The 19277-nt window shown below is 38.8% G+C and overlaps 1 protein-coding gene across 11 annotated transcripts in view; it reads right to left on the bottom strand.

Moving 5' to 3' along the window:
- Positions 1-19277, bottom strand: part of KIF1B (kinesin family member 1B) — a 151067-nt gene that overhangs the window by 75107 nt on the left and 56683 nt on the right. For 5 of the 11 annotated variants that reach the window (XM_061382765.1, XM_061382761.1, XM_061382764.1 and 2 more), the window contains 6 exons: positions 18771-18913; positions 14704-14837; positions 5477-5556; positions 4166-4241; positions 1040-1119; positions 428-534 (listed from right to left, as the gene is read on the bottom strand). In XM_061382765.1, the coding sequence (XP_061238749.1) occupies positions 428-534; positions 1040-1119; positions 4166-4241; positions 5477-5556; positions 14704-14837; positions 18771-18913 (620 nt within the window). Of the gene's footprint in view, positions 1-427; positions 535-1039; positions 1120-4165; positions 4242-5476; positions 5557-14703; positions 14916-17690; positions 17733-18770; positions 18914-19277 lie in introns of all 11 variants that reach the window. The other 6 variants (XM_061382758.1, XM_061382763.1, XM_061382757.1 and 3 more) reach the window with 2 other exon arrangements.

Raw genomic sequence — 19277 nt, forward strand, 5'->3', positions numbered from 1 at the left:
AAAAACACTATTAGCTTGTTGTTTCATTAATAATCTGGGCAAAAATCAAGATTGACTTTTTCTTCCCTTTTAGGTATAAATAAACTGCACTGGATTAAGACTAGAGGCCCTTCAAATCTCCCACTACCCAGGATATCTGTTCCCTTCTTACTTGTCTATTAAATAATTAAGATTCAAGACCAAGCCTAATTGCCTATGTCTTACTCAATTCTTAGCGGTAACAAAAGTGCTGCTTTTGTCCAGGCTTTTTTCATGTAAAGTAGCTATGTTCATGCCTGCATTCATAAACAGCCCAGGTCCCCTCATTTTCAAATATTAGATTGTATATAAAAGTATCACTGAAAGAGACAGGGGATACCAAATCTTGGGGATTTCTCATAATATAGAATGAAAAGGTTGTTGGAAAAGCTGAGCCGAGAACTCTCACCATCCCCGCTGTTGTTCCTCTCGCTCCGGAAGATACAATGCTCTTCTTTAATGTGAGCCCCACTCAGCACGATGTCCTGGCGCCGCTCAGCATCTGCTTGGCCAACCCTGAACACAAGGGAAAGTGTTTCCCAGGGAAATTCAGACACAGAAAGCACCACAAACAATGAGCCTCTTTCTCCCAAAGAATATTCTTTGGTACGTACAAAAAAGGTACTGCTTTTTTTTTTTTTAATCAGAGGCTGTGAACTGCAAACTCTATTTTCATGTATGATCAACCTCCCTGCATGAGAAAAAGATATGAAGAGGCACATACACCAAATAACTCAGAGACATCATAAAAAGATACCAGTAAACTAATACTTAAAAAATTCATATAAGATGTTAGGAGGATAAATTTTACATACAGTCTTCTAAAACTACACATGCTAATTGATTCAGCTGGTTAAAACACTGATTTGAAAAGAGTACAGAGGACAGTTTATAACTATTTCAGATGAGAAAAACAGCAAATTAATAAAAGAAATTTTTTACCAAACAACTTCCCTTTAGCTATGCAATCATCCTAAGAGAAAAGAAAGCACTGAGTGAGCAAAAGAACAAACAAATGTACCTTGTAATTCCATCTTTGATGTAATAAAGCAGGCACTCGGACATTAGAGGGTCCTCATTGAGGTTAACAAGATGTGGTGTCTGAAAAAGGTTAGAGATGATCAGAGTGGAACAAGCACCACTGAGAGGGCTGCGAGAGTGACAGGGGCGCAGAGGAGGCTGGATGGCTCCTTAGATTACCAGAGTGCCTAGAAGCAGGGCTTCTTTCATTCTTAGTTGCAATTCCATGATAAACAGAAAATAACTCTCTTCAGGCCTTCCCAAACCACACTAATGCATTCTATTTAAAAACATGAGCTCTGGGATAAAGAACAATATCCCATTCTTAATAAGGTCAAAGCATGGAGAGCACAATAGAAAAATCAGATTCTCTGGGGGGGAAAAAACATAATTTTTTTCAACACTTGAAGAGCGTTCAAAATTCTTAAAGAGCAGCAGAATTTGCCACTCCTAATATTCCACTGACATACTAATTATTTTGAGTTGTTACACAATAGCACAGGCAGGGAGAGGCTTCCTCTGAATCCCCTTTCCTGCCTAAACACAAATTGTCCAAAAGGAACTTAGAAATCCCCTCCTGGAGTCTTAACAACCAGGAGAGAAAAGTAGAAGTTGACACCACACCCAACAAACTTTGTCATATCTACCATCTGCTCTTCAAAGGGCCCCTTCATCTTTTCCTAAAAGCCAATTACCCTCCCCTGACAGGCCTGCCTCCCTGTCTCTTTCCCTATTAAAATGGCATTTAAGCCAGAATTCTAAATCATCTTAGGGAGTTACTCATTTTTCCATGGGGTTCTCCCATGTATACACGAGGTACACATGTTTAAATAAATTTTCCCCCACCTCTGGTTAATCTGTCTTTTATTCTCATTCAAGAATTCAGAAGGGTAGAGGAAAAATTATTTTTCATCCCCTACAACTGCCAATAAGTATGTAATTTTTCATTTATATCATAAAAATGTTCCCACATCCCCTGTCATTTCCCTCTATAATTTTTATCAGTTCTTCCATGGTCCCAGTTATTGTCTTTAGTTTGTCAGTCTTTATCTTAAAGAAGAAATTAAAATTACTGATATTCAGTAACACATCTTATAAAATCCTCTTCATCTAACTCATGTTTCTAAAATCTTTTAAAAAACCAACCTTCTTTATCTTAAACAAGAATTAAAAATTACTGACATTCAATAACACATCTTATAAAATCCTCTTCATCTAACTCTTAATGTTTTTAAAATCTTTTAAAAACCAACCTTTTTTGGTGAAAATACCCCACTGGGATCCAAAAATAAGTCACATGGTCTTGGGGTCAAAATCTACTCAAGATACAGTGCCAGCAAATGCAGAAAAATGAAAGGAGAGTCAGATGAGCAGGTTAAGAAAAGGGAGTGCAAAAGATCATTTAAAAGAAATTTAGGAAAACCTTTACATCTTTCCAACTAACATGTCTCTGTAGCTGGTTTGAGAAAGTTAAAACCCTCTTGGGCAGCATTCTTTAAAACCTAGCATAGCACTGGCCTAAGGAAACCAGAACCTCAAGAACAGGTTTTCATTTTTTTTCTTGCCTGAAGAGTACTTTCTCCTAGTTCTTTTGAGATATGAATGACAGTCTGCATATATTTAGGTTGTACAATTTGATTGTAAAAGGTGTCAATTTGATACATATATGGGTAAGGATTACCAATCGAGTTAATACATCAGGAACAGGTTCTAAAACTGAATTTGGATGTGGTTAGGGGTATCCCTTTCTTTCCTGAAGAAGTCTAGAAAGTTAAAGCAAGTAAGAAAAAGCCCTGGAAACAGATATCTCAGTTTGAAATTCTGTGCTGTTTATAACACAGTACTTACTCAAGTTATTTAAGTTGTTACAAAAATTTTCCTCACTGTTCTTAACACTAAAAGATGTTAAAAAATAACTTTAGATATATGCAAAGGCACAATCTAAATTTTACTAAGCCTATAACTGCTAAAAACTCTAAAATCACAAATAATGTATCTGAATAAAATAGTGTCTTACTGAAGGAAAAATTATTAAATTATGAAAATCACTGACCTTTGGCAATATAAACATACAAAATACTGTTACTATTGTTCCAGGTGTATAGCACATATCTAAAATGTCTTTAAATCAATCTTCTTCGATGAAAATAATACAGCAGAAATTATTAAAAAGAAAAAAAAAAGAAAAACCTAACCAAATATATCCTAACAAAAACCACAGGAGTATCTCATATCAAATAAAACAAAAGTACCAACTGAAAACTCTATACCCTGTTCTATGCTAACCTAGAGAGACCACCATCAGACCCTCGCATGAAGAAGTTTAAGTATACAGTAGCCAATCTGAAGTCATTTGAAATGAAAGACCATTTGTTATTAGTATAATTTTATGCTTTGTACATCAGTATATGTTCTATTATTAATAGATAAATAAGCACACAAAATAACCATTTCATAATAGCTTCCCAGTGTCTATTAATAACTAAGAAGCAACTTAGTAAAAAAAAAAAAACTTGTTTTTCTAATTAGCTAAAAGGTATCTACTACTTAACAACTATGACTACCTAAGTAAGTAGGAGGGTAACTACTGAAGTTTAAAAAAAAAATGAGAAAGGAGCAGAGGAGGCTAGAAGGATAGCACAGAAACTGCTTTACTCAGGACAATGGCTATCACACAAAGTGTAGAAGCAAACTGAAGTGGTATTTTTCTACACAAACCTGAACAGCTGAAATTGCTTCCAAAGAGTTATAATTCAGGGTTGCTGGTACCTGTGGGGAAATCTACATAGAAAGAGTAGCTAAACTGAGGCAAGATGTGCTAGGTTAGGCTAGGAATTTACGAGAAAGCAACCATTAAGATGAGTAAATACACTGAATAATGACCAAAAGTTACAGATTTACTGCCTTGGATTTTATTTCTATAAACAGTAAACATTTCTGAAAGCATTTTAGAAACAGGTTGGCCTTGCAGTGTAAGATGAAATAAAAAATATCAGAAATTAAGCCATGTCTCAAGGTTTAAAAGAAAAGGAAGAAGAGCCAGCCCTGAAAGACATGAAGTGCCTCGAGGACCGAGACAAACAAAAAGTGTCTCAGTCTGGTTCACTTTCACAACACTGTTTCCTACCTTTTTAGGAGAGAAAACCCCAAGGGTTCCTCCGTCTTCCCGAATGGCAACTCCCATCTCAGCCAACAAAGCTTCTCTAGAAAGAGCAACAAGCACATCAGAATCACAGTACCAAAATGATAAGTATATCAATCTAACATGAATTGGAAGGTAAAGCAAGCAAAGCAAAAACAATTATCTATGTTTAAAGTCAGTAACACAAATGTGAAAGAATCTACTTATCCCTTCATCAAATAGAAATTATCTTTAAGAGAAAATAGTACATTCAAAATAAATTATGTTCCTATCTTATGTAAAGCTGTATTTACCCAAATAGGAACTTTGTCACATCTGACTCTGGAAGCAGAAAATGATTCATAAATAATATGTCTATTAATATTTTAAAAAGGAAGAAAGGAATACACCCTGAAGGCAATACATCCCATTCAAGGAACAATTTCTTAAAAATCAACAAAAGCAGAAAGTAGCTCTGATACGGGGAGTACCATCTATAAATGTGGTTTTCTCAAATGTCATGTTCCCATGCCTACCATTACATTGATTTAACAATTTTAGCTTAAAATCTCTACAATAAAGAAGAAAATTCTGTTTCATACATTCACTTTATCAACACATTAGTGCTCACTTCTACCTCATCTTCCAGGAAGCAAGAAGAAACTAATATTAACTAAAATGTATATATTTTTAACAACTACTTTACTCTTATTATATTTTGGCCATGCCACACAGCATGTGGGTTATTATTTCCCTGACCAGGGACTGAATCCATGCTCTCTGCATTGGAAGCCCAGAGTCTTAACCTCTGGACCACCAGGGAAGTCCCTAAAATATCAGCAAAAAGTATTATTCCAACAGCAAAAAGTATTATTTGAGGTCATGTTCATTCTTAGGGTAGAAAATCAGGTTAAGATAAAATACAGATTTTGGCAACTGAAACTACTTAACCTCTTACCAAAGAGGTTTTAGGAAACATCACTCTGAAAGACAATAATCAGAACAGGTTTTTTCCTCTGGGCCTTTATCAAAGGCAATCTTTTTGCAAATTAAGAACTCATTCCTCAATATCTTCCGTTTTTATATGGCTCCCTAGCAACATGTAGTAGGTAACTAAGAACAAGACTGCCTAGAGAACAAATATCTGAATTTCACTTGAGTGTGAATCTGGCCAGAAGTCTCACACAGGTTTTGTTTGTTGGTTCTGTATTTAGGGAGGAAAGGTTGTTTTTAACTTCTATTTTATCTTTTCTTACTATAAACGTAATCCAAATTCCCCAGATATTTTAGAAACATTCCAGAGTTTAACTTCCTGACCTCTCCATCCTGATGGCCTCTGTTTTACGCAGCTTCTCTTCCCAGGTTTCATTCAACTCAGCAATGATCTTCTCTGATTCCTAAGGAGGAAGTCCATAGTTACAGTGTCAAAGAGTCTTGTAAGCTAACTTTCTGTGCCTAGGAAGGACGGCAAGAAGCAGATGATGCCCTCAGAGGATCTGAGGCAGAATCTAATATGATGAGGGTTTTTTTTTTTCCTTTCTTAATATGTAAAGAAAGAAATCAGCCCCTGATATATTAACTCCCTTTAAGTTCTAATAAAAATACCTTTACAGTGCAAGAAAGAGAAAGAGAGGATGTATGTGCATGTGTATGTGTATGTGTGTATGTGTGTGTGTGTGTGTGTGTGTAGAAGAAAAGGTAATACTACATCTTCAAATGCAAAAGCACTTTCTAACAGCTATATCTACAAAAGAATAAAGAGCTCTAAGGTATTCATTTGGAGAAGGCAATGGCAACCCACTCCAGTACTCTTGCCTGGAAAATTCCATGGATGAAGAAGCCTGGTAGGCTGCAGTCCATGGGGTCGCTAAGAGTCGGGCACGACTGAGCGACTTCACTTTCACTTTTCACTTTCATGCATTGGAGAAGGAAATGGCAACCCACTCTAGTATTCTTGCCTGGAGAATCCCAGGGACAGAGGAGGCTAGTGGGCTGCCATCTATGGGGTCGCACACAGTAGGACACAACTGAAGCAACTTAGCAGCAGCAACAGCAGCAAGGTATTCATTGCTTTTTGTTTCACTATAATTTCACCACAACACTGAAGGGGTTTAGAATATGCTTCACTAAAATACGATATCTTGGCACATTGAGTATTTTAAGCCCAGTGATTTAAGAAATGGTACAAGCAGGAAGGAATCTCTGACCTCCTGAAGCTAGTCGTAAGACCCTCATGAGATGTAACCTTCCTACCCCTGGAGGAATGCAGCATCCTTATTTCTAGAAGATGAAGGAATACTAAGAAGAATCTGAACAGACAAATCTTAATAAGTCTCCCAGGTTGCTACAGACATTGTTTTACTGTGCTTCGCTTTATTGCACTTCACATGTGAGGCGTTTTTTACCAATTGAAAGTCTGCGGCAACCCTGCATGTAGCAATTCTACTGGTGCCATTTTTCCAACAGCATCTGCTCACTTCATGTCTATCACATTTTGATAATTCTTGCAATATTCCAAACATTTTCACTGTTACTACATTTGTTATGTGACAGGCGATCAGTAATCTTTGATGTCACTACTCCAATTTGCTGAAGGTTCAGATGACAACATTTGTTAGCAATAAAGTATTTTTCAATTAAGGTATGCACATAGTTTTTTTAGACATAAAGCTACAGCACACTTAGCAGACTACAGTATAGTGTGAAGTTAACTTTTATATGCACTGGGAAACCAAAAACTTCATGGGACTCACTTTATTGTGCTATTTGTTTTACTGCTGAGCTCTGGAAGTAAACCAGCAATCTCTCTGCAGCGCCAATACTCTTAGCTCACCTCCTCCTTGTTCTATCAGACTTTTCCATCACTTTTCACACTTCACCAAGTGTCTATGTTTAGTCACTCAGTCATGTCCAACCCTTTGCAAACCCATGGACCATACAGCCTGCCAGGCTCCTCTGTCCATGCAATTCTCCAGGCAAGAATACGGGACTGGGTTGCCATTCCCTTCTCCAGGGGGATCTTCCCGACGCAGGGAACAAACCCAGGTCTCTTTCATTGCAGGCAGATTCTTTACTGTCTGAGTGACCAGGGAAGCCCTAGAATAAAAATGCTCACGTTTAACACTTCTTTGGGTCTTCCTTATGGAGTCTTCCATGTCACACAGTTGGTGCTGTTTAGTCACCAAGTCATGTCTGACTCTTTTGTGACCTCATGGACAGTATCTCACCAGGGTCCTCTGTCCGTGGGATTTCCCAGGCAAGAATACTGGAGTAGGTTGCCATTTCCTTCTCCAGGGGATGTTCCCAACCCAGGGATCAAACCTGCATCTCCTGCATTTGGCAGGAGGATTCTTTACCATTGAGCTACGTCATGTAAACAAATACTAAATAAATTCGTAGGCTTTTCACTTGTTAATCTGCCTTTTGTTACAGAAGCCCCAGCCAAGGACCTAGAAGGGTAAAAAGAAAGATATTTTTCCTCCCCTTCAACACAATACCCCCTTGAACACAGCCCAATTCCCAACATAGAAAGGCTTCATATTAATCTCATCTGAAGGCATGTAGCCACTAGTGAGACAATCTTCCATCTCCAGCTGAGTGTTTATTATGTGCCAGAAACATAAGGACTAAAACATGTTTCCTGTTTTCAAGGAGCTTACTGTATACTAGGGAGAGAAAGAAGTAATCATCATTCATTCATTCAGTAATCATATATAACCTCATTACATGCCAAGCCCTGTTCTAGGTAACTAAAGATGTAGCAGGGAACAAAATTCCTACCTCTCATGAGACTTATATTCCAGAAGAGAGACTGAGAAAATCAATCCATTTTAATCAGTAAGTCGAGTTTACAGAATCCCAGACTGTGATAAGAGCTTTGTAGAAAAATAAAGCAAAGAAAAGAGAGAATGTAGGGGGAGAAAGCAATCTGCAGTGGGGCTGTCAGAACTGGGCTCATTGACAAGGTTCTACACGAGCAGACAAAAGGAAGAGAACGGGTGTGTGAGGGAATAGGTGGGAAATGTCTAGCATTTTCCAGGAACAACAGCAAAGCTAGAGCAGCAAGTTGCAGGATTGTTATGGGAATGGTAGGAGAACAGCAGGCAGTGTGCTCAGTGTTGGAACTGAAGTGCTCACAGGTCTGCCGGAAGGTGGATGAGTCAAGGCTGAGTGATACTCATACTGTGAATGAAGGACAAGCAGGAACTGTTCAGGCCAAAAAAAAAAAAAAAATGGAGGAAGAAGGGATACCAAAAAGGGAGATGAACACATGCAAAAAGCAGGAGAAAATGATAGTCATGGATACAAAATTAGAAACTCAGATGATGATGGTAACGATGACAAGATAACAATAATGGTAGTGATTCAGGATGAGAAGTCTTCATAGTTCAAAAAATATTTCAAATTCATTTAACAGGCTATTTTATGAAGCCTCTGTGATCCCCCAACATAACTATTAATAATTGTTGCTCAATCACTCCGTTATGTCTGACTCTTTGCAACCCCATGCACTGCAGCATGCCAGGCTTCCCTGTCCTTCACCATCTCTCGGAGCTTGCTCAAACTCACGTCCATTGAGTCGGTGATGCCTTCCAACCATCTTATCCTCTGTCATCCCCTTCTCCTCCTGCCTTCAATCTTTCCCAGCATCAGGGTCTTTTCCAGGGGGTCGGCTCTTCATATCAAGTGGTTAAAGTGCTGGAGCTTCAACTTCAGTATCAGCCCTTTAAATAAATATTCAGGGTTGATTTCCTTTAGCATTGACTGGTTTGATCTCCTTGCAGTCCAAGGGACTCTTCTCCAACAACACAGTTTAAAAACATCAATTCTTCAGCACTCAGCCTTCTTTATGGCCCAACTCTCACATCCATACGTGATTACTGGAAAAACCATAGCTTTGACTATAAGAACCTTGGTCGGCAAAGTAATGTTTCTGCTTTTTAATATGCTGTTTAGGTTCATCATAGCTTTTCTTCCAAGAAGCATGTGTCTTTTAATTTCATGGCAGCGGTCATCATCTGCACTGATTTTGGAACCCAAGAAAATAAACTCTCTCACTGTTTCCACTGTTTTCCCATCTATTTGTCATGAAGTGATGGAACTGGATGCCATGATCTTAAGGTTGTCTGAATGTTGAGTTTTAAGCCAGCTTTTTCACCCTCCTCTTTCACCTTCATAAAGCAGATGAAGTTCCTTCTTAGCTTCTGCCATAAAGGTGGTGTCATCTGCATAATTGAGGTTATTGATATTTCTCCCAGCGATCTTGATTCCAGCTTGTGCTTCCTCCAGCCCAGCATTTCACATGATGTACTGACTCTAAATAAAAGTTAAATAAGCAGGGCGACAATATACAGCCTTGACGTACTCCTTCCCCAATTTTGAACCAGTCCGTTGTTCCATGACTGGTTCTAACTGTTGTTTCTTGACCTGCATACAGGTTTCTCAGGAGGCAAGTAACATGGTCTGGTATTCCCATCTCTTTGAGAATTTTCCCCAGTTTGCTGTGATCCACACAGTCAAAGGCTTTAGCATAGTCAATGAAGCAGTAGATGTTTTTCTGGAAATCTCTTGCCTTTTCTATGATCCAACAGATGTTGGCAATTTGATCTCTGGTTCCTCTGCCTTTTCTAAATCCAGCTTGAACATCTGGAAGTTCTCAGCTCACATACTGTTGAAGCCTAGCTTGAAGGATTTTGAGCATTACCTGCTAGATGTGAAATGAGCACAATTGTACGGTAGTTTGAACATTGCCCATTCTGGCAAATGTAATGTAGTTAATGTAGATGACTATTAATATAGTTAATGTAGAACTGTAGAAGAGTAGAACAGTTACTGTAGAGAAGTATTAATACCTACATAGAAAGAAACTATGAAGATTTAATACAATAACGCCCTAAGGCACCTGGCACTTGGTTTTCTGGAATGAGGAAGAGAGCATGGTAAAAGCCCAGAGTAAAGACTCATGGAAGCAACTGCTATAGCAAAGGAGTCCAGGAGCCAGCAGAGGAGGGCATGAAGAGGAGGAGGGTGATGATAATGGCGGAGGAGGAGGAGCAACAACGAACAAAAAACAAAACTTAAAACACTCAGAAAAGGCCTGAGCATCAGGGAGGTAGACAGAGAGGGGGCCATGTAGGAGGTACTCAGACATGAGTCTGTTACAAAGTGCAAAAAGCTACAGCCAGCCTACAGTGGAAGGCAGGAAGGCAGAGACAAAAATCACCTGAACTGGCTCTCATTAATCCTCTGAACACACTCACAGACTGAAAGACTAGAATAGCTACCTGACAGCATCTCTACAGTCCTCCAACAGGAATGAACAATCTGCAGTGCAAAGGCCACTCCACAGCCAAGGGAGGAACCACAAGCCGCCATAGAGGGCCAGCAGCCAAGAAAGGCACACAATTCCAAAACAGGACGGGCAGGAAAGGAAGGGTACCGAGCACCAAGTGGTCAACAGCCTCTCTAACTCACCATCAAAGTTATTCAACAGCTCAAATAGGGGAGCATTAATGCTTCTGCAAATGACTGTCAAAGGGCAAGTACAATACAAGCAGGCCTCATAACCTGTAAGAATCTCAGGCTTATTAAAGAGAGTTGGCTAGAAACCTTCACGTTAAGTGGCAACTTCAAAAACAAAGGCCCAGGATAACATGATGCCCAAACCACAGCACTTGCACTAGGGATTATTTTATATACTGTGGTCCACAAGCCACACTGATGTCAGTTATAAAATACAAACTGATCCATGAGATGCTTGAAATACATATTTTTCCTGATTGGTTATTTTTAGAGAAGTAGTATGTCAGAGCTGAGGTTTATCTGGCTCTGTTAAAGCTACTCTTCTGATATTCTGGGGCAACTGTAAACTCACCCGAAGATAGCAATACTGTCTAGGAATCCTCTTACCATCTTGCTGCCAACTCTGATGTGACTTCTCTAATTTTACTCACTACCTGCAGGGTAAGTCAGAATATGACCTCCTTGTAGAAAAGAGATTTAAGGAGTAAGCTGAGGAAGGTACTACCTTCATTCTTTCATTATAGCTTCAAGCTGCAACTTTTATGTTGTCTAGAAAGTTATTTTTTTTTAACTCTGAGGAAACAATGTTGAGTGTCATTTAGCAAAACTTCAGCCCTGGAAAAAGCCACTTATTCCAGAGACATTCTAGAAACACAGAGAAACTAAGTGACTATCTTCAGGCTACATTTCTCCCAGAGGCAGGTCTATGGCTGCGTTTCCTGTGTGTTCTTCTTCCAACTAAGGCAGAATCCACAGGCTTTAGATAAGATATTCTATGAGATAGCTCACCATAAATTAAGAAAGAGTGAGGAATATTCTTTCTTCCAGGCTAAATGACAAACTTAGTATAAATGAAATAGAGATGCCAACAGGATGGTAGCTTCCAGTCTGAGTCACCAATTCACTCTGCAGGCAGGCCTGGCACATCCAGCGCTGCCTATAACTTATTCTAGAAGCTGAATTTAAGATTAAACTGAATTGGAATTCATGCTTTAGAAATGAGGAGTCCAGGAGACACTCTTCAAAGGTCTTCTTTCCTACAGGTACTGTACATTAAAAAATCCTGGAAAAACAGAGTGACATCAGGATCATTTTTTAGGCTTGCAGGCATGCTGGGCTCAGGCATCTTTTACCTTTGATCTCATATCATGTCTGTCTGGCTATCTGTACAGCACTGGCTATTAAGTCAGTTCATAATGCTGAACACAAATAAATCTTCATCATGATCAGTTAAGATGGTAGACACGTCCACAGAACAAGTCAGAATAATTTCCCCAGAAAAAAAAAATTATAGTTTAGATTAAGATATTTAAATAGTTAAATGCTTACTACACAGAACATTCCTTGAAGCCATCAGATAAGTTTTACTGTACTGAATGCAGCCTGCTTCCTGAGTGAGCAGCTCCAAGTGTGGGGCCCTCGGGCTGCGGAGCACAGCATTTACCCTTGCGTGCTTCTGTAATGGATATCTGTGGATATTTATAGTCTAAAAGCCTAAGCAATGGCACTCACAGTGCTGACACTGATGCCAGACTAATAAATACCAGAGGCACCACCTAGTAGCCACTGCTACATATTTAAAACCTTCTTCTTAAGTCAGAATTCAAATCAAGGATACAACATTTCAACTCACTTTGAGGTGCAGCTAAAAACAGAAAGCAGTTACATGTTACTCTCTTTGCCAGAGATGTGCAGAGGGCCCAGGGTATTTATGATGGATAACCTGGGTCTCTTCCACATGGAAACAGGATATTCAATGAATGAAGCAATAGTAACGCCCTGTGTAAAAGTATTCTACCAACTGACCCTTTTTTTAAAAAGTCAAAAGTAAAGAGAAACAAAGGGACATAAAATGTTAGGAAAATGAATGACCCTCCTGTATTACTGTTTTCCATTACAGTATTTTTCTCCTACAGTGTCATGTCTTAGGAATGCCATTCCTTCATATTCAGAACAATGAAACAGTCTCCAAAATGAGAAATCTGCAAGCATTTCTATCATACAACCACTGCCTTGCCCTGTGAACACAGGATGTCATCTGCCTGCAGCATTAAAATGAAGGTCTGCTGACACAGAATTCTCACCATTCACAAACTAGGAGCAGAACTAAGGTGCTTACACTACTACCATGCTGCATTAAAAAATAAGACTGAATGCAAAACCATAAAGAAATTATTTTCTAAAGCTAGTGAAAAAAGGAAATGTCATTTAGATTGGCTTAAAGGAGAATTAAAACACAGAAACTTATTTCTGCTAAAAGTAATAAAACAGTTTTGGGTGGGAAGTAGGGAGGCTGGGGAGAGGGTTCCTTGAATAAAGGCAGTGTTATTCCCTGGAAACTATCTGGAAGATACTGGGCGACCTAACACTTAAAGCATCTGGTCCACATCTTGACTCCTAACATTCAACATTATTTTCAGTTGGTTCCATTTAGCAGTTGGGAAGAAAATTTTTTGTACATCAAGTAGTGTTTAAGGAAGTTAAAGAAAGATTCAAATAGTAAGACTCCAAATTTCCAAAGAAAAATGACATTTTACAATAAATGACAGATTCCATGTTTCCCTTCCACAGAATCCCTGCATGTTGCCACTGGCCTGAAGAGAACCCTACACAGCAACTTTTGTCACTGATGCCCATTGTGATAAAATACAGAAACAAAAAACAATTCTTGCATAGGCCTTCACTAACATCTTCAGTAAAATTCCAAAGTCAATTTTACCATCGCAGAAATTATCCTTTTCTTCACAATATTTAATGAAAAGATTTCTCACTCCCTGTCCCTTTTTGTCAGGTGTTTCAGAATTTCCCCCCTTTCCACTAACAAATCCTGAAGGAAGCAGCCAGATCATTACTTTTGTTTCTGAAGCACCTTATGTTAGAAGTGACTGAAATGCCAAAGAAAAGGTAGGCTGATTGAGAGGCAGAAGTCAATTCTTCAACATCTTTTGCAGCTTCATCTGCAAACCAAAATGAAAGCATCAACAATTATCAAGCTAAACTCCCTATTAGCAAAAAAGCTCAGCAAACTTTTTCTATTGTTAACCTGTCAAAGTGTGTCACTGTTCTCCACAGTCCTTGAATGAGCAACCGTGGTGAAGAATGCTGAGTGCACGTGACGAGGACTGCTCGCTGGGCACAGGGCTGCAACCCCCCAGCTCCTTACAGTTTCTTTGCCCTCCCTGCTTTTCCCACCCTGGACTCTTGAATACAAAGGCCACAAGGGACACATCAAACTCTCATCCTGGAAGTGACAAGCACGAAAAGAAAAGGCATTTGTGTTGCTGTCTCGATGATGTGATGGATGCCACCACAGGTGACAACTGTCTGCTCTTGTAATCACAGAGGGGGAATAACATTCATATTCACAGAGACAGACAAGAAAGCCACTGGGTGGCATGGCGGGTGACCTGCACACACGGGACTCCAGTACACAGCACCAGCACTAAGATCCGTGACCTGCGTGCACCTGCACAGGAGGGGCAGCCCTTCCACTGCAGTGATCACAGGGCTTTCTATGAACTTCCAGAAAATATAATTTCATGTGTCTCTGAATAAAGCTGGTATAGCTACTCAAATGTGCAAACCTTCTTTTGATTACATATTTTACTAACAGAAGCAGATTCTGCACTTTGCAGAATTTCATCTTCCAAAGAAACCAAATGTTTAATTAATTAGTTTCCAATGAAATTTCTAACTGAACGATTTCACCATGACTTATAAACTATGGACATATCTACTTATGGACATGACAGATGGACACACCTACTTACCAGTTACCTTGCCTGGCCAACCTCTGACCTGCCCATGCAACTCTCCCTCCCATCCCTGCCTACCCATGTCAGACTCAAGCATTCTGGTGAAGAGAAATTAATCACTTTACAAAGCAGTAATTTCAGGACACCTCTGAGAGTCAGAAAGTTCTTTCATGTCCTGAACCAACATCTCAATGGTTTCTCATCCTTACTCTGCCTTGTAGAATGACACAGAATACCTTCCATTGAGTCTGAGTAGGTACTACCTACCTTCAGACGTTCGATGGCTTCCTCTCCTCCAGGTGTAGACATGATTCTCTCCTGAATACTGGTCACAGATGTTAAGCCCACCTGACTATTGAGTGAGCAGGAAGATGGAGATGAAGTAAGGGACCCCATGGATGCTGTGGAAAAATTGCCAGGACGTTGATTCTCAGAGGCTAGCAAGTACCTATGCTTATTGTTCTGAAAATCTTTCAGATCTAGGAGATAGAAAGAAGGGAAGGCAGAAAAAGTAGAAAAGAGGAAAGGAGCAGAAGAAGGAAAAAGACAGGAAGGAACACCAGTGTAAGAAAGGAGAGCATTAAAGCGGCAAGACAAAGACAAGTTATGATACAAAGACAAGTTGTAATTGTTCCAGATGGCAGTTCTCAAACATGACTGTCTTGTTTTTAATACTGGCATTGGAGAGGTTAAGAACTACTACTAAATTTAGAAACTAGAAAGTCCAGTATGGGTTAACACTGCATTTGGTAGAGGGGCACAGAGCCTCCAAGGACACTGCTGAAGCCCTGTCCCCACAAAACCAGGCTACCTGCCTTCCATCCTATCCACAGCTCCAAATCTGTAATGTCTTAGGTTAACACAACTGTTAAATGCCAGTAGTTCCAACAGCAAAGGAAAAAAAATGATCATTTATCTGTCAATATGAATACACATCAGCCTGGCCCAGTATCTTAAGGGACTCAGGAAAAACTCCCAAGAATATGTTACATTAAAACAAAAATCTGAGCACTTAGTAGTGTTCTTTGTATGCTAACAAGGAGTTTTTGGTTTTTTTTGTTTTTTTTTACAAGGAGTTTTTAAATATACCTTTTAAAAAAGAAGAGGTAAGTGCAGAAACTACAGGAGTCTTGTATAAGTCCTGGCTAAGAACTCAGAGCTAATTATCTCAACAGGGATGAACAATGAGTGAACAATGAGCAAATTATTAAATCCGGTGTAGCTCATGTTCATCTACTGGAGCAAGCAAAAATTAAGGCTGATTATCTACTAATTTAAGTAAGGCTCTCACTTTGCCTAACAGAATGACCATGAGTTACTGGGAAGCCGAGTTCCTAGTATGATATGCAAGTTTTAGGGAGATACTTTCATTTACTTAAGTCTTTAACAGAATTCTAAGTTTTGCTTTTAAACTTAGTTTTGGTAAAAAGAGCCACAAACAACAAACTCATTAAATTGCCATTTGTACTTTTCTTCCTTAGTCATCTTTCTCCAGTAGGCACCAGAGGAAATCCATAGGTACTGATATATTCTTATTTTTAAATTAGCTCATGTTTATATGTAAGACAATCTATACTGCTCAAAATTCATATCAAAACTAAGTAAATTTTCTTTAAAGGATATGAGTCAATACAAAGAGTCAGAAAAAAATATTATTAGTTTTCTCTGAGTCTATCCCATGTGAACTTAATCAAAGCCAGTTCCTGAATCCCCTTAAAACCAGTGGTTGCTTCAAGACAGTTTGAGAACCACCATCTGCAAAAATAGAACATAGGAAAACAAGCAAATTTTAAAAGGGAGGTGGGGGTAAGAACTGTTGCAAAAAATTAGCTACCAGGTGGTAGCAGCAAGGTGGGGAAGAACAGGATGGAAGGTCCAGCCGACACATGCAAGCCCTATAAGGCATTAAGTGCAGTGATTGAAACGGAAACTCAGTCGTCAGGGCTGTTCTCCTGCATGGACACAGAATTAAAACTCAGTCATGCATAGCTTTTTGGGAGATGCCACAACTGCTCAGAAAAAGTGAGGCAACAAGCTGGCAGCAGCAGCACCTGCAGCACAAAAGCAAGAACAAAGGGTGTCTCTCCCACACCAGAACCAGCTGGCTTCGGAAATCTCAGACAGAGCAGTTCCGATCCAAGAGTCACTGTGGGTTAGGACATTACAGGGCCTTAGAGGCCGAAACTCAAGACAGCAGCCAGGGCTGCACTGGGCTTCTCCTGTATCTGCCAAGCCCTATCACATGATCTCCCATAGAAACAAACAAACCAACAAAAATCTAAAACTGAATCACCCCCAAATCAAGATTCTTCATTTATTTGAGTTATTCATTTATGAGTTAGCTTAAAAGAGTGATAGATATGGAGAGAGTAATGAGGTGTGATCCCTTTATAAAAAGTCCTCATTTCAAGCACACATTTTTGACACCCAAGTTTTAAAAAATTTAATTTGTAATTCACGAATGAGTAAAAAAGTTTACCTAATCATCAAGTAAGCTGAGGTCCAAGATCTGGAGGAAATATGTTTGGCATAAGCACAGGTGAGAGCTAATCCAACACCACAGAGCTACTCTAGCCCAGAGATTTGGCCAACTAGAAGTGACTTCTTTCAATTATATATACACCAAGGCTCAGAGTTAGAGAGCTATTTTAAAAGGATTTTTCTAACAAGTAATCAGACCGTGAGGGATCATGAGGCCAAAAAAGGTGCCATAATGATTAAAAATGAGGGCTCTTAGTTATACTATCCAGTCTGACCACATAGAAACCACGGGATCTCATTTAGTGCAAACTAGCCACTCCGGACAGCAGTGTCCTCTTTGGAAAAGCGGGCAAAAAAGGAACTTTGTGCGAGTCACTGACAGGTTTAGAAGAGATAATATATTCAGGTTACCTGGAATAGGTCCTGGCACATTATAAACACTCAATACATGTGAGCTGCTGTCATCACTACCATCACCATCTATGAGTTTGGATTCAATTTAATCACACAAAACTAAAGTGGAAAAACTAAAGAGTAAAGCAATAAGAGGTTTTTAAGCCTCTTGACCTAATTCAAGCCACAGACTGAAATTCAGCAAGTCTGTTCTGCTAATGGAAAAGGACAAAAATAGGAATAATTTCTGAATCTACTATGCTCTGTCTGGGATTTCCCTGTTAGGATCGCTGACATGCAAAGCTCATCTTAAGGCTGATCCAGCAGAGGCAGAGTAGCAAGTCAGAGTACTGGAAACCACCGATACATGAGATACACACATTTGCCTCCACTTCCCGAGTAATCATCGATCAATGGATCAACTGAAGGTAAGCAAGAGGGAAAATACAAAAAGGGTCAAAGTTCAGGTTCAGTAGTGACATAGAGGGGGAACAGAGCAGTATTTGGTATTTGGGAAGCTGAAAATAATTAACACTTAGAATAACATACTATCATTTTACAAAGAGTATGTATTCATTTAAATTCAGGTGTTAATCAGTAAGAAGAACTAAACTAGAAGAGGCCTTGAAAATCTTATTAGAATGCCAAATAATAATATTAATCTGAAACTCAAAAAATAAAAATATGCTTTATTAAGTAAACTCATATACTATTATACTGAATATTCTAGTTAACTCCCTCAGAACTTCTGATTAGACATTTTGTAGGCAGATCACTGAGGTTAGAGAGTCATTTTAAGACAACATTGTAAGACTCTCTGGAAGTCTAATTCTTGAACTTGACAAGATTTGGTTATTTGCCCCTTCATAAGTTTATAAGGAGTGAGTTGGGGGGCATTTAACCACTCAAAGGTAAATCTTATCTGAAAGGAGACTGGAATGGTGGGTTTCTTACAAATATATTCAGTATTACTACTACATTAATCCAAAGAAACCCAAAACAGAAAAACAAAAAATTGAAGTAACAATTTTATGAAGTGATTAATTTCACAGTGAGAATAAACAATCCAAATAAACTTCACTGCTGATCTAAAACAGAAATCCAATAACAAATATAAGTAATGATACATAACATTTTAAAAAGTAATTTCATGAGTTCAAAACCTGATACATGGGTACATAAAAGAAATTCTGAGATCATTTTCAATGAGCTTTTGGGGTGGGCGTGCTGTACAGCTTCTGGGATCTCGGTTCCCCTGACCAAGGATTGAACCTGGGCCATGGCAGTAAAAGCCAAAAATCCTAACCACTATACCACCAGGGAACTACCCTCAATGGACTCCTTAAAAGGTTAAGAAAAACCCAAAAAACTCTTTATCATCAAGTTTCATCAAGTTCCTTAACTCTAAGTTTAAGAGCCCTAGAAAGAATAGATTTTGTGCTGGTCCTTAATTCACTTACTATCAATAATATCTCCCAGCCCCTGAGCACGAAGAAGGTCCTTCAGCCGTGTCACCTCCTCCTTTAATTCACGAACCAGTTTGGCATTGGGGTCCTCATTGATAACAGCATTACATTTAATTTGTTTTGCACGATCTGCGTATCTAGATCCAAAAAGAAGACACATTTTTGCCATTCCTTAAATGCTCTACTTCTCATAAGTAACATACCATTATTTCTAAAAACAGCTTGAGTGTTTACATATTTTTATGAGCCTTAGTAAAAATACATATGTAGAAAGCATTATTTTTAGTACCTTATAAAGATGTGGGAAAAGGCTTCAGTGAATCTAAGTGATTTCCTCAAGATCACAAAGGAAATAAATATCAGGGACTAATATCAAAATATATATCAAAACTAATTTATTAGACTATATAGTGTTTCTTCCATTATATCAAAAATGTTTTTGATGAGAGAAGAGTTGAAAGTTTCAGATTAATGTAATCGAACCTAATCATATACAAAACT

This window comes from Bos javanicus, chromosome 16 (assembly GCF_032452875.1).
Source record: "Bos javanicus breed banteng chromosome 16, ARS-OSU_banteng_1.0, whole genome shotgun sequence".
Lineage (NCBI taxonomy): Eukaryota > Metazoa > Chordata > Mammalia > Artiodactyla > Bovidae > Bos > Bos javanicus.